General features: G+C 31.5%; 2 protein-coding genes and 1 long non-coding RNA gene across 3 annotated transcripts; all 3 read left to right on the top strand.

Annotated features, from left to right (window-relative positions):
- The first annotated feature begins 1759 nt into the window (after window positions 1-1759).
- Window positions 1760-2442, top strand: LOC123695428 (glutamyl-tRNA(Gln) amidotransferase subunit C, mitochondrial). Its single transcript, XM_045641271.1, has 2 exons — window positions 1760-2179; window positions 2265-2442. Exons 1-2 carry the CDS (start codon window positions 1887-1889, stop codon window positions 2440-2442), a joined length of 471 nt encoding a protein of 156 aa, XP_045497227.1. The 5' UTR covers window positions 1760-1886.
- Window positions 2426-11897, top strand: LOC123695427 (DNA polymerase subunit gamma-2, mitochondrial). The gene is made up of 6 exons (XM_045641270.1): window positions 2426-2821; window positions 3081-3215; window positions 3494-3653; window positions 3920-4032; window positions 4595-4699; window positions 11787-11897. Exons 1-6 carry the CDS (start codon window positions 2426-2428, stop codon window positions 11841-11843), a joined length of 966 nt encoding a protein of 321 aa, XP_045497226.1. The 3' UTR covers window positions 11844-11897.
- On the top strand, window positions 10608-11563 carry LOC123695429. The gene is made up of 2 exons (XR_006751930.1): window positions 10608-10769; window positions 10899-11563. It is a non-coding gene; the product is annotated as an uncharacterized LOC123695429 (long non-coding RNA).
- Window positions 11898-12170: the final 273 nt, after the last annotated feature.

Raw genomic sequence — 12170 nt, 5'->3', positions numbered from 1 at the left:
TATATTATCGATTTATGACAAAAAATCTATTTCATATTAACGTTGATTTATTTATTTTGTTTCATAAATCAGATTTATATGTAGTTGTTGTTGCAAATAATAGATGTAAATTTTTTACCGCAGGAAAATAAAACATACCACGTGGTTGTTTTATTTGCCCTATGTGTTTTAGTTTTCGTTTGTTGTTTATTAATTTCTCTTTCAGATTATTAATAAATTCATTTTGTTTTAGATTTCCAGAGCTAAATAAAAATGGGTATAAAACGTGAGACATGAGTTGATTGGACGCCGCCACAATTTGCAATATTGTGTTCACTGCATTTCGAGCCTACGTGTTATCAAGATGGATACTCTAGAAGAATTGTGCAATCTTACGCTTACGTTTTTTTTTTGTTCCTGTAGATAATAAATACATTTGATAAAAGAGAGTGAATTTTTATTTAGAAATTTTTTACACATAAGTTACCTACTTTAAATGTGTAACTATGTGAAAATTAAACGGTTGATTAAATGACAGTTCTCATAGATGAGAAACTACTATTGAAATACATACTTAATATACATGCGTTTTCAAAGAAAAACCCGCATAGTTCCCATTCCTGTTGGATTTACGGGATCAAAAGTAATTTTTCCAAATTTCATTGTAATCGGTTTAGTAGTATTCGCGTGAAAGAGTAACAAACATCCATCCTCACAAACTTTCGATTTATTAGTAGGATGTTAGGAAAATGTTTTCATTAAGACTGTCCTTTTATTAACTTGTTAAAATGCTGCATGATTCCTTCATGCTGACTGTGCCTTTCTCCTCACTCCTTTAACTTTATCATCATTTCCTTCTTTATTTTAAATTACATTTCAAGTTTTAAAATTTCTTTTATAATGTACTAACTTTCCGCCCGCGTTTTTAAAGAAAATCCTGCACAGTTCCCGTTCACGTGGGATTTCCGGGATAAAACCTAACCTATGTGTGTATGTACAAAATTTCATTGTAATCGGTTCCGCAGTGAAAGAGTAACATCCCTTCTCACATAATTTCGCATTTATTATATACGTAGGATTAAACAAATAATGTATTCAACTGAAATTAATTATAAGTTTTGTTTTTTTATTATTTATTATTTCACGAAACCGTAAATGCAAAATACATTCACGATTTTATCGATTGAAGCACATCCCATCACTATCACCTTCTATCTATCTAAATACGTACCTATAGTAAAAATGGTGCCATGACTATGTTGAAACGTAGCTTGTTGTCTATAGCTGTCTCATTCTTTCATACGACGTTTTCTTTAGATAGAGAGAAACAAATATATGTAAATTGTATACGCTCGATACAAGTACTCTATAGGTTAATTGCTCTTAGGAGTAAAACATATTCTCTTATTGCCATTTCATAAAATTTTAAATAAATTTCGTTTGAATTCGTAAATAATATGTTTTAAAATATTATTGATCCATTTACTATAATATATTTCAACCTATCATATATTTCAAGTTAGTACTGAATTTGCGTGGAGAAAAAAACAAATACATTTAACAAAGAGTCGCCAAGACGAGTAATTTAAAAATATTTTCGAAATATTAATTATTACGTAAAATACTCTATATTTCTATAATTTATAATTATTTAGAAACCTCCGAAAAGTATAAATTATTCACAATAGTAATACTGTAGATAAACGTCATCAAAACGTCATTGCCAAATGAATGCCAATTGCCAATAACCTAAGAGCAATAAACCTACCAATAACCATTTGCCAATCTATCATTTCAAAATTATTTCGAATTTAAATTCCGTAGGTTAAATAATAATTTTCATACAAATTATTCATATTTATTTTTTATGATATCTTACTATATAAAAGTATTTGTTCAACTCTACTATGTTTTGCAGATTTATAAATTCAACTCGTTTAAGATTTAATTGCTCTTTCCCAATCAATGTAAAAAGGTACTCTGTAATTCCTCGTTGTCCCATCAATACTATAGAGAATACAGAAAATAAAAAACCAAAATTAGATTCCAATACCATCGCATTGTTAGAAAGGCTATCACTGGTGAAATGCGATACAAATGAAGGTGTTACTGTGTTAGAAGATTCAATAGAATTCGCAAATAAGATTCTTCATATAAATACAGACAACGTTGACCCTCTATATTCTGTATTGGAAGATGAGTAAGTATATTTTTAGTGTTTCAATAAAATTATCAGAACTGTCCATCAACCTTAGTTTATCAATGAATATTAATTGATATTGCAGGAATTTAAGTTTACGTAATGATGTTATTACTCAAGGCAACTGTCAAGAAGATATTCTTAAGAATGCTGTGATAACAGAAGATGATTACTTTGTTGCACCGCCAGGAAATATACCATTACATGAAATCGAACAAAATGATAGTAACATTGACTTAAGCAAAAATGAGCACTCAAATTAAACAAGTATTTAACTTGAGAACATTTTTCTCTCTAATAAAAAAGATAGATAGTAAACATTTATACAAAATAGAGCCCTCCAGTAAAAACATTTTACACAACATTTATTTAAGCTGGTTGCATTCCATACATTCAAAGTCCCAGTCAAATTTTCCAGTATATTTAAACAAAGAAACATGCCGTGCTGCTGAAAAGAACACCTTATGCTATGGGATTATTGAGAAAACTTTTGATTTTTATCCTGAAATGATAGTTTTTCATGAAGATGAATGTAATATTAAGAATGAATCAGTATTAAAGCTAATACTAACTTTACCAAAACAAGACGTAATGCAGTACTTCTTTCAGTGGCAAAGATATAGAAAGTATTGGTGGAGTTCAGTAAGTCTTTATGTATTTCTTTGTATGCTAATCCATCTATCTTCTTAACCTCTGCAAAATAAGGGCATCCGCATGGAAAAAGACCAAATTTAGTGACATTGCAAAAATTTCATAGAGAAAAGGTTCTGTTACTGTTGTGAAGCATATTTTTACCAATTATTTCTTTCAGTCAGCCTTTTTGGTGACAGGTCAGTCTAGTACAGATTAACTAGGTAGAGGTTTATTTTTAATCTTCTTATTTTTTTAATCTTTTTTATAGACTACCACAACTCCAAGTTTATTTGCAGTTAAGGATATGAAATATGGATCCTCTTCAATAGACACACAGATAGTCGCAAAGTTCCAAGATAATGAAATTGTTGTGGAAAATGTATCAATTAGCACAGTTAAAAATGTAAGTATAAATAATAAAAACTTTAATTTTTCAGTTTCATTTCCAACTATACGGTACTTCTAGTTGATTGAACTACAAGAAGTATGTTCCCATCAGGGACATTTTCAATAAAATCAGTATGTCTAGTAATCTATTAATGTGTATTTTTATCAATATTAGTGGCGGCAATGGTGCTTTGTACTGGAAAAAAATATATACCGTAGATTTGAGAACCTCCTCCTTTTTTTGAAGTCATAGACAAGATTGACGAGTCTTTTAATATAATGCCTCGTACCTAGTTTTCAGAACATACAGCAAGTCTTACGTGCAGCCTGTCTTTAGAAACAGCTCTGTGCACTCTGCTGCTGGATGGAGTATTGAACAAAACAACAAATGGTTATTTACGCCTGCACAACAAAATGGCTCCATATCAAATTTCATTTGCATTAAATTGTCAAGGTAATAGAAAACACTTACTTAAAAAGGTACAAGAAATGCTTTTTGAAAATAAAAAACATAATTCATAGAATATGAGTTCACTCAACAATAAGGGATTTAATTTTTCGTAATTTTAACAGACCTTTCTAAAAATGGAGGGTAGGTAGTTTATTTTCACAATTTGGCGAAGTTTAATCTGTTTGAATATGTAAAAAAAACTGCTTTCAATTAATCTGATTACATATATTTTTTACACTTTTATAATATGTATATTTTGTAAATTTTAGATCCAAATAATCAACAAACACTGCAAGAATTGGCTACCCTCATTTACAGTAAACTAAATGCAAGACACATATCAACATGGCTACCTAATTTCTCACTGCCACTGCAAACTCAGGTAAGTTATTACAAACTTATCGCAAACATGGAAAGTGGTAAAGGCCTGATGAATATTTTTGACTATTTAGAAATTTCACACTTAATGGCCTGTGCAGACGAGGAAGTTTTGTCCGCGCACTTTTTTGTTAGCTAAAATATAACAACTGTATCAAGAAACGCAAACGAGGGATTAAAAGAACCGCATACAAAAAGTCCCTCGAATAACCTTGGACATGCAGAGAGCGGACTGGACAAAAGTCCCCGAAAAGAATATAACACTTGTGACTAGGCGAATCAACGCACACGGCTGACTTTTAGTCCGCGTTGTAACCTGTGAATATTCGCTTCGAAAGCGTGCTCTTTGCAATTCGCGGAGCCTACTTTTTTCTCCACCACGGAGAAAAGTCTGTCGTCTGCGTAGGCCATAATGGGGCTTATTCATGAAACTAATAATTTAAAGCTGTTACACAGGTAAAAATGTAAGTTATATTATCATCTTTGTATTTAATGTTTCAAATAAAATGTTATACACAAGAGTTTCAAACTTCTCTTCACCACTCCCAATGTCTTTTTTTTTATAGATAGAAGAAAACCTCGAAAAGGGTGTCACATATACTGCGATTTTAAGTGATGACTCTCTAATAAATGGTATTTTTCATTTGCTGAACAGCAGTACAATGTTGAAGGTATGACGTTTACAATTAAGTTATTAACTATAATCAGTTACATAGGTACTTTTCGACTTATTATTATGTTGGATATTTTTTAAATCTTTGTTTTATCTAATGTTAAGATACCGTTGAATCAATTTTAAAATAGTTGTTCATATACCTAAACTATACCTGAGTGTGCATAAATGAAATTAGCTATGCACCATAAACTCGATTACTTACTAGAATAAATCCTATACATAACATTAATTAATTATTAAAGTACCTAAGATACTTTGCAATTGTTTATTTTTTTCTTTTTTTTTAGAAATATTAAGAAGTTATATACTATAGACCCTTCTACAGATTTACTATATGTATAGAAGCTATACATATAATAAATCTGTAGAAGGGTCAATTCTGTACATTGAAAATATTGAAAAAATAAATAGCAGGGGGTGTTACTGGATCGATACCAAACCCAAATATGTGATTAAAAAAATTTTTGTCTGTCTGTCTGTATGTGAAGGCATCACGTGAAAACTAGCGGTTCGATTTCGATGAAACTTGGTATAATTATACCTTATTATCCTGGGCGTAAAATAGGATACTTTTTATCCTGGAAAAATACGTAGAAAAAAAATAATCTTAATTTTTCAGTTTTATCCATAGACGTTGTTCCGTAGAACCGCGAACACACGTTGCGTATTATTATAGGCCTAGCCGTATTTGGGAATTGGTTCCAATAGATATTTATAAGATGTTATTGTCAGAGGTACTCAAAATGGATAAATAAACCATCCACGCGAAGACCGACATCCGCGCGGACGGAGTCGCGGGCGGAAGCTAGTGCTTAATAATAAAATAGCTTGTTTATAAGAAATAACTCTTATGTTGAACACTACACAACATATTTAAAAGGCCAACACTAAAATATTTAAAAGATCGTGATAGAAAGCTCACAAAAGCACTCAATATTCCATCCCACTTCCCTATTTTATTTATTTATGCATTTAGGGGTCTGACTTAATTAAAACTGTTTAATGATAGTGATTAGTGGATCTTCCGTCTTTATATTTATCAAATTTAAAACTAAAATATAAGCGACATACATTAGCCTTATCAGTTGGATTGGAAGTAGAAACAATTGACATAGTTGATAACAGTTCATTGATTATATGTAAATAAGTTCATATTATATACAGGGTGTAATCGTTAAGTGTGCACAAGCGATTATTCCGTAACTATTGCAGATACCAAAAAACTTAAAGCTGATATCGAAAGTACTTAACCTAATGAGTAAAATGGCCCTAACAAATTTTTAAAAATAAAACGAGAAATATCCAAAAATGTTACATTAAACGCTCCCATACATTTTATTTCCCATACGTTTTGTATTCATAGCAGATTTTCGAAGTGATATCCTCATTGTGCAATACAATGAGGAGCTCTATTTACAGTTTCTAAATGAACTTCCCTTCAAATTTGCGAAGTAATTAAAGCAGAAAACCAAAAAAAGAAAGAAAAAGCTAAAATCTTTCATATTAAATGTACTAGGTTGATCCAAAAGTAATGATAATTGGGTATTTCCTATGCACATAAAAATATAAAATAAATGTTTTTTGCTTGCTCATGTATTCACTAAGTAATCACAAAAAAATCATATCAACAGGCCACGTTTCCAATTATTTACATTAATTTGAATGTGAACCGTGCGTGCCAGAATGTTTCCCGACGAAAAGAAGAAACAATGATTCGACATGTAGAGGGTAAATTTCTAAATTTTTAATGATATCAGGATAATTTTTTGTCACGTTTTGTGATCATGGACGTTACCCGATTTCACCATGTTTATGCTGAAACCAAAAAACAATCAATGTCCTGGATGCGAGCTTCCAAAGTGACGATGAAGAAATTCAAAGTGAAAATCAGTAGGTTAGATTAAAGCGGATTTTTGGGACGTTGAAGGAATAATAATTATGGTGGAATATTTTAAAAAGGTAGCCACTTTATTGGGCTCTTACTAAACAGACCAAATTAAAAGATTGCGGTAGGTTAGTAAGGAAAAGAGACATGGCAAACTGCGGACCTGAACGCTGTTTCACCAAGACAACGTACCAGATCACAAAGCGTCAGTTGCGATGGCTGCCATTCAAAAATCGGCATTCCAAATGCTTGAACACCTACCCTATTTTTTAGATCTAGCTCCTATTTACTTTTATCTCTTTCCTCGGACAAGAAACACTTTCTTATCAATAAATTATTTTAAGACGACAGCGAAGTGATGGCCGCGTGGAGGGGTTTTTGTGGATGAAGTCAAAGTTTTTTTTTTTTAAGTTTAGGAAATAAATATTGAAGTATTTTTTCTAGTTAGAAGACTATCTAGAGAACTACATAATTAACCCTTAATTTGGCACCGATAAAAATATTCAAAATATATGAATTTGACAATTTTGTGGTTTTAGGAGTATGTCATAAAGTTCTCGAAAAATGAAAAAAAAATCTACCATAGCCCACTGCTGGGAAAACCTGTGTCCGTCACAGCGGACACTGCCAAATTACGGAAAATAAAAACCACAGCTATTTTTATGTTTTTTTACTAAAGAAAAATACAGAAATGAAAATTTTAGAACTATTTGATACCGAAGTACAGTTTATTTTGTATGAAATTAAAAAAAAACCAATTCAAGTTTATTTTGTATGAAAATTAAAAAAAAAGTCTCTAAATTCTACTTCTGTTAGTTGAATTGACTTGCCGGTTTTTTTAACTGAATATGAGTTTGTCTGCTCTACGATACTAGTAAAATATCTAGAAAAAAAAGGTGAAGGAAACTCAAAGGTGAATCATCTTCTGGCATGTCTATGTAATCATCCTCCTCACCTTCTTCTATTGTCGCTTGGTGACGGAATTGAGTTACTCTCCAATAATTGTAAGTCAGCTGAATTTTTTTGTTTTTTTGGTCTTTTGGCTTTGAGTGTAGGTTGTTTCCTAGATCTTATTTTTCGGGGTGCTAATCAAGAAGCTATTGGTGTTATAGGCGTTGCAGGCAATCAAGGAATAGCAGATAGGGACTGAACATTTTCAAAAATGGACTCGCCAATTTCACGCACGAAAGAATCTGGTCATCAGCAGGTCTATCAGAATCTTCGGAGTGTAATTCTTCATCGACGGATGTATCTATTGTTACGTTAGCAAGGGGAGATGGTGCAGATGGTGCAGGAGAAAACAGGGGGGTGGAAGAATTAGTACGTGCTTCATGCAATTGAGTTTCCGAATCTGATATTTCGCTAGCATGGGAAGCATTGCCGTCTTTACCATAGGGGCACAGGGGGCCAGTGCCCAGGGCCCCCCATCGTCTGGGGGCCCCCCTGGACTCCTCCAGTCAGTCCTACATCTCCATGTAGGACTGACAATTTTTTTCACGTAAATCTCAAAATATTTTATTAAAAAGCAATACACTTTTCTCGTTGCCAGAACGTCAGATCATATTCAGATTTATTCGAATCAAAACATCTATGTAAAATAATTCGAGTGATTCGAACACCATTATAATTAACTTATCAGACATTTACTCGAATTATTTATTTACTTATTAACGTAAAATAATATATTTTTACTTGAATTATTTTGGGAATTATGAAAATTAATGACAAGTCTAAGTTTACAAATAGCATACAAGGGCGTTGTGACAAAACTTTAATCTCTGGGCCTCTAGACAATTTGCAGAAACGCTAGAGAATAGAATCCGCTATTGATACTAATTGATATTATAAGCTTATGACGTTTTGCTAATGTTTCGGTCACACTACCAAGGACAACGACGACCACGACCAAAATTCCCATCCAGCCGAAATTTGTTAAAATTATTAAAAACACAATCTATACTTAATATTACAAAGCTGAAGAGTTTGTTTTTTGTTTGAAAGCGCTAATCTCGGGAACTAGGTACTGGTGCGATTTGAAAAATTATTTCGGTGCTAAATAGCCCACTTCTTTGGCAAGATTATAAGATACCAAAATCGTTGAATTACTCCATGACGTTACGGTATTGTTATGATGCGACCTTGAAATTTTACTGTCAACGCGCCTAAAGAAGTTTCACTTCAAAAATAAATTAAAATTTCCCAACCTTCCGTTACTAGGAAAATTTTTTTTCCTAAAAGTCAATAGGTAATATGTAAGTAGGTTTTTCGTGATTTTTACCGAAACGGTAAGTTTTATCATATAACCACTTTTACTCAAATTGTAGATCATAAAATTATCTATACAAAAGAATCAATACATTATTTTCCTAAGATGTAGCTTCCTACAATTTTCTAAGATATAACGATTTATAAACTCATCCCATCCTTATAATATGCACACGTTTCTTAAATGACTTCACACCTAAATGATTTTATCATAAAACTTATAGTTTCAGTATTAATCGCGAAATCACCTATTTTTTTTTTTCAAATTCAAATTCCAGTTCAAGTTTGTAGTTTTAAAGGTCCTAGAATTTGGTGAACTCTGTTCACACCGGACCATTTCTATACGAATAGATGACAAGCGTTTTGACTTTTGCCATTTGCCTAGGCCTTGAATAAATTATGTCAATAACGCACGCAATAATTTTGATCAATATGAAACGGCTACGAATGAAAAAATCCAGACGCTAATTAAAAAGATAAATTTGAAAAAGAGAAAGGTAATTTGAAAAAGTAATTCTTAAAATATTTCTTAATTGAATTTAATTTAAGTCAACTTTGGAGCGCCATTACAGCAGCAGCGCAGCGTTTCAAATGAATTCAAAGGAAAAAATTTTCCTCAAAAGACCATATAATACAAAATTGGTCAGAACTAACTTTTTTGTAAAATGTATTTAAAAAATGGAGCAAAAATTTTACATAGAAATTTTCTCGTTTCTTCATATATACATAATTGTGGGAAAAGTTTTGTATACCTATTAAAGTTTAATTTCTTTATGTTTGAAAGGGCCCCCAATTCTTGAGTGCCCAAGGGCCCCGGCATAGTCTAAGACGGCCCTGATGGGAAGGTGTATGTTCATTCGGCACTAAAGCAATAATTATACTTGCGCGATTAGGCTGTTGGCAATGAAAAAAAATCCAAACTCACACACACACATTTTGACGGTGTCCGCCGCAGCGGACATATTAATAAAGTGGTACTTTTCTATAGAATTAGCAATGTCCGCTGTGACGGACAAAACATTTCGGTTACAAATAAACACCATAAAAATGTAATAAAGTGTGTATGTTTTTGTAAATAATGATTGAAATGTTTATGATCTAATAAATAAATATAAAATTCAATTCGTTTTTTGACAAAAAATAAGAAAAATAATTATAAATACCTTGAGCAAAACAGGTGGCCGCCTTTTCGCAGACATTTTGCGTCCCAACTGACATATGCAATGTTGTCACAATCATTGCTTAATTTTTTACTATTTGTTTATGGTATAAATAAACATTTAATCGATTAAAAATCGATGAACATGAAATAAAAACTTGACAGGATTTATTTTAAGTAAGTGTCCGTCACACTGGACTATACCAAATTAAGGGTTAATATAACTGTATTGACCATGTTTAATATTGATTATCATTACTTTTGGATCAACCCATGTACATGGGATATTCGTATCTCATACTAAATGTATGGGAGGGTTTCAAGTTATTTTTTTAGATATTTCTCGTTTTATTTTAAAAAAAATATTATGGCCATTTTACTCATTAGGTTAAATACTTTCGATATCAGTTTAAAGTTTTTTGATATCTGTAATAGTTACGGAATAATCGCCTGTGCACACTTAACGATTACACCCTGTATATTTATAACTCATTCATTGTATTCAAAAAACAATTAGCGAAACACATCCTGGAAGACCACACGCTCAAACTTTGAATGCAATGAATGAGTACCTAACCTAAACTTATGTTAACCCTTAGCAGGTATCGTGGGTCAAATTTGACCCAGAAGCGAACTTTTTCGGTTATAATTCTTTAAATATTTATGCAACGACTGTGCGCTTCTAAGTATTCTCAGTGCGTCGCTAGCTGCAGCGGGGGGTGGATGTGCAGAACTGTGACTATCTTAGGAGCGGAGGTAAGTAGCTTTCTGGGTCAAGTTCGACCCACGACACCAAATAAGTAACTTTTTTCACTGAGTGTAATTACTTACTTTTTTGGTTTTATTGTTTATTTGTACTACATTGGAGGGCTTTTTGAACGACAGACAAATCGAGGAGTCGATGAACGACTTAAGTGATGATTTGGAATTGAAAAATGAAAGAATACCAAATGTAAACCAACTTTGTGACGACGAAATCATCAGCGATCGAGACAATCCCTAATCTGTTAGTTGCTTAGAAGACAGTGTATTTGGAGTAAATTCTGACTACAGTGAAAACGAAGAGGAGATACGAGAATAATAGAAAATATACGAGGAACGAAAATACGAGAGATGAGAGTGAAGAAGATGAGGATGATAGTTGATGATAGAAGTCATTTTGGTTTTGGTTGTCATTTTTTTTATTTTATGCTGATTTCAGAAGCACTTTGTTTTTTTGTTATAATAAAGATATGAGAAGTGCCATAAATATATTTTAGTTAAAGTTTTTCTAACATTTCTATTTTTTTTTATGTTTTAAGTTCACATTAACCAAAAAGTGCCAACAAATAAGGTTATTTTACAAATGCGTGTAAAAGATGATATTTTTTTGTATTCTAAAATTAAATAAAGTTAATTTTATAAAAAAATATATTTTATTTCTTATCTAACCATATTTTATACAAATAATAAAAAAATCTACGTTCCACAACAGATTGTTTGGTTTGGGTAGAATTTGACCCACGATACCGGTAGTGTTGCCAAAAAAGGCGATACCAGCTAAGGGTTAATAGTATGTAACTTACTCTAAATTTTTATCTAACGAATGATATTTTTTATAAATACCTATGTTTAAAAATTTAAGTTTCTCATGTAAGTGACTTTATGTCATAATGGGAATAAATGTCTTTAAACCTTTTTTTTTAATATGAGGAGATATTCCATTGAAAGGTGAAATATAACCGCGTCTTTATCTTGACAATTAACTAATTATTTCTAATTTCTTTATTTCAGGAACAAGTTCATTTAGCGGACTTTGAAGACTATGCAGCCTTAATATGTAGTAAATAGTTGTATATAAATATTTAACATCAGTTAGAAGTTAATTAAAAAATATTAAAACTCCATGTTGTGTTATTTCTGATATATTCATTTATCCTATATTTTAATGTAAAAACACCTGAATAAAGGTTATATAAAATAACACAACTGTCCAAACCATCGTTAATACTAATTTTAATGAAAAATAAAACTATATTCACTTCCAAATTTTATTCACAAATACTTATTGCAAGATTACATTAAAATCTTATGGGCTAAATAAAAAAAGATATTTATGGGTAAATAGCTGTTTTAAGTTACTAGTCCAAACAACAATAAAACATTGCTTTGCGCCAG

Source organism: Colias croceus, chromosome 11, assembly GCF_905220415.1.
Source record: "Colias croceus chromosome 11, ilColCroc2.1".
Taxonomy (NCBI): domain Eukaryota; kingdom Metazoa; phylum Arthropoda; class Insecta; order Lepidoptera; family Pieridae; genus Colias; species Colias croceus.
This window is presented reverse-complemented; position numbering and strand designations above follow the sequence as displayed.

Bases quoted from the DNA above. Each gene is read 5' to 3' on its own strand.
- LOC123695428 (XM_045641271.1), top strand. From the start codon at position 1,887: ATGTTTTGCAGATTTATAAATTCAACTCGTTTAAGATTTAATTGCTCT. The intron at 2,180-2,264 runs GTAAGTATATTT...TTGATATTGCAG, and splicing joins TATTCTGTATTGGAAGATGA to GAATTTAAGTTTACGTAATG.
- LOC123695427 (XM_045641270.1), top strand. From the start codon at position 2,426: ATGAGCACTCAAATTAAACAAGTATTTAACTTGAGAACATTTTTCTCT. The intron at 3,216-3,493 runs GTAAGTATAAAT...CCTCGTACCTAG, and splicing joins CAATTAGCACAGTTAAAAAT to TTTTCAGAACATACAGCAAG. The intron at 4,700-11,786 runs GTATGACGTTTA...TCTTTATTTCAG, and splicing joins ACAGCAGTACAATGTTGAAG to GAACAAGTTCATTTAGCGGA.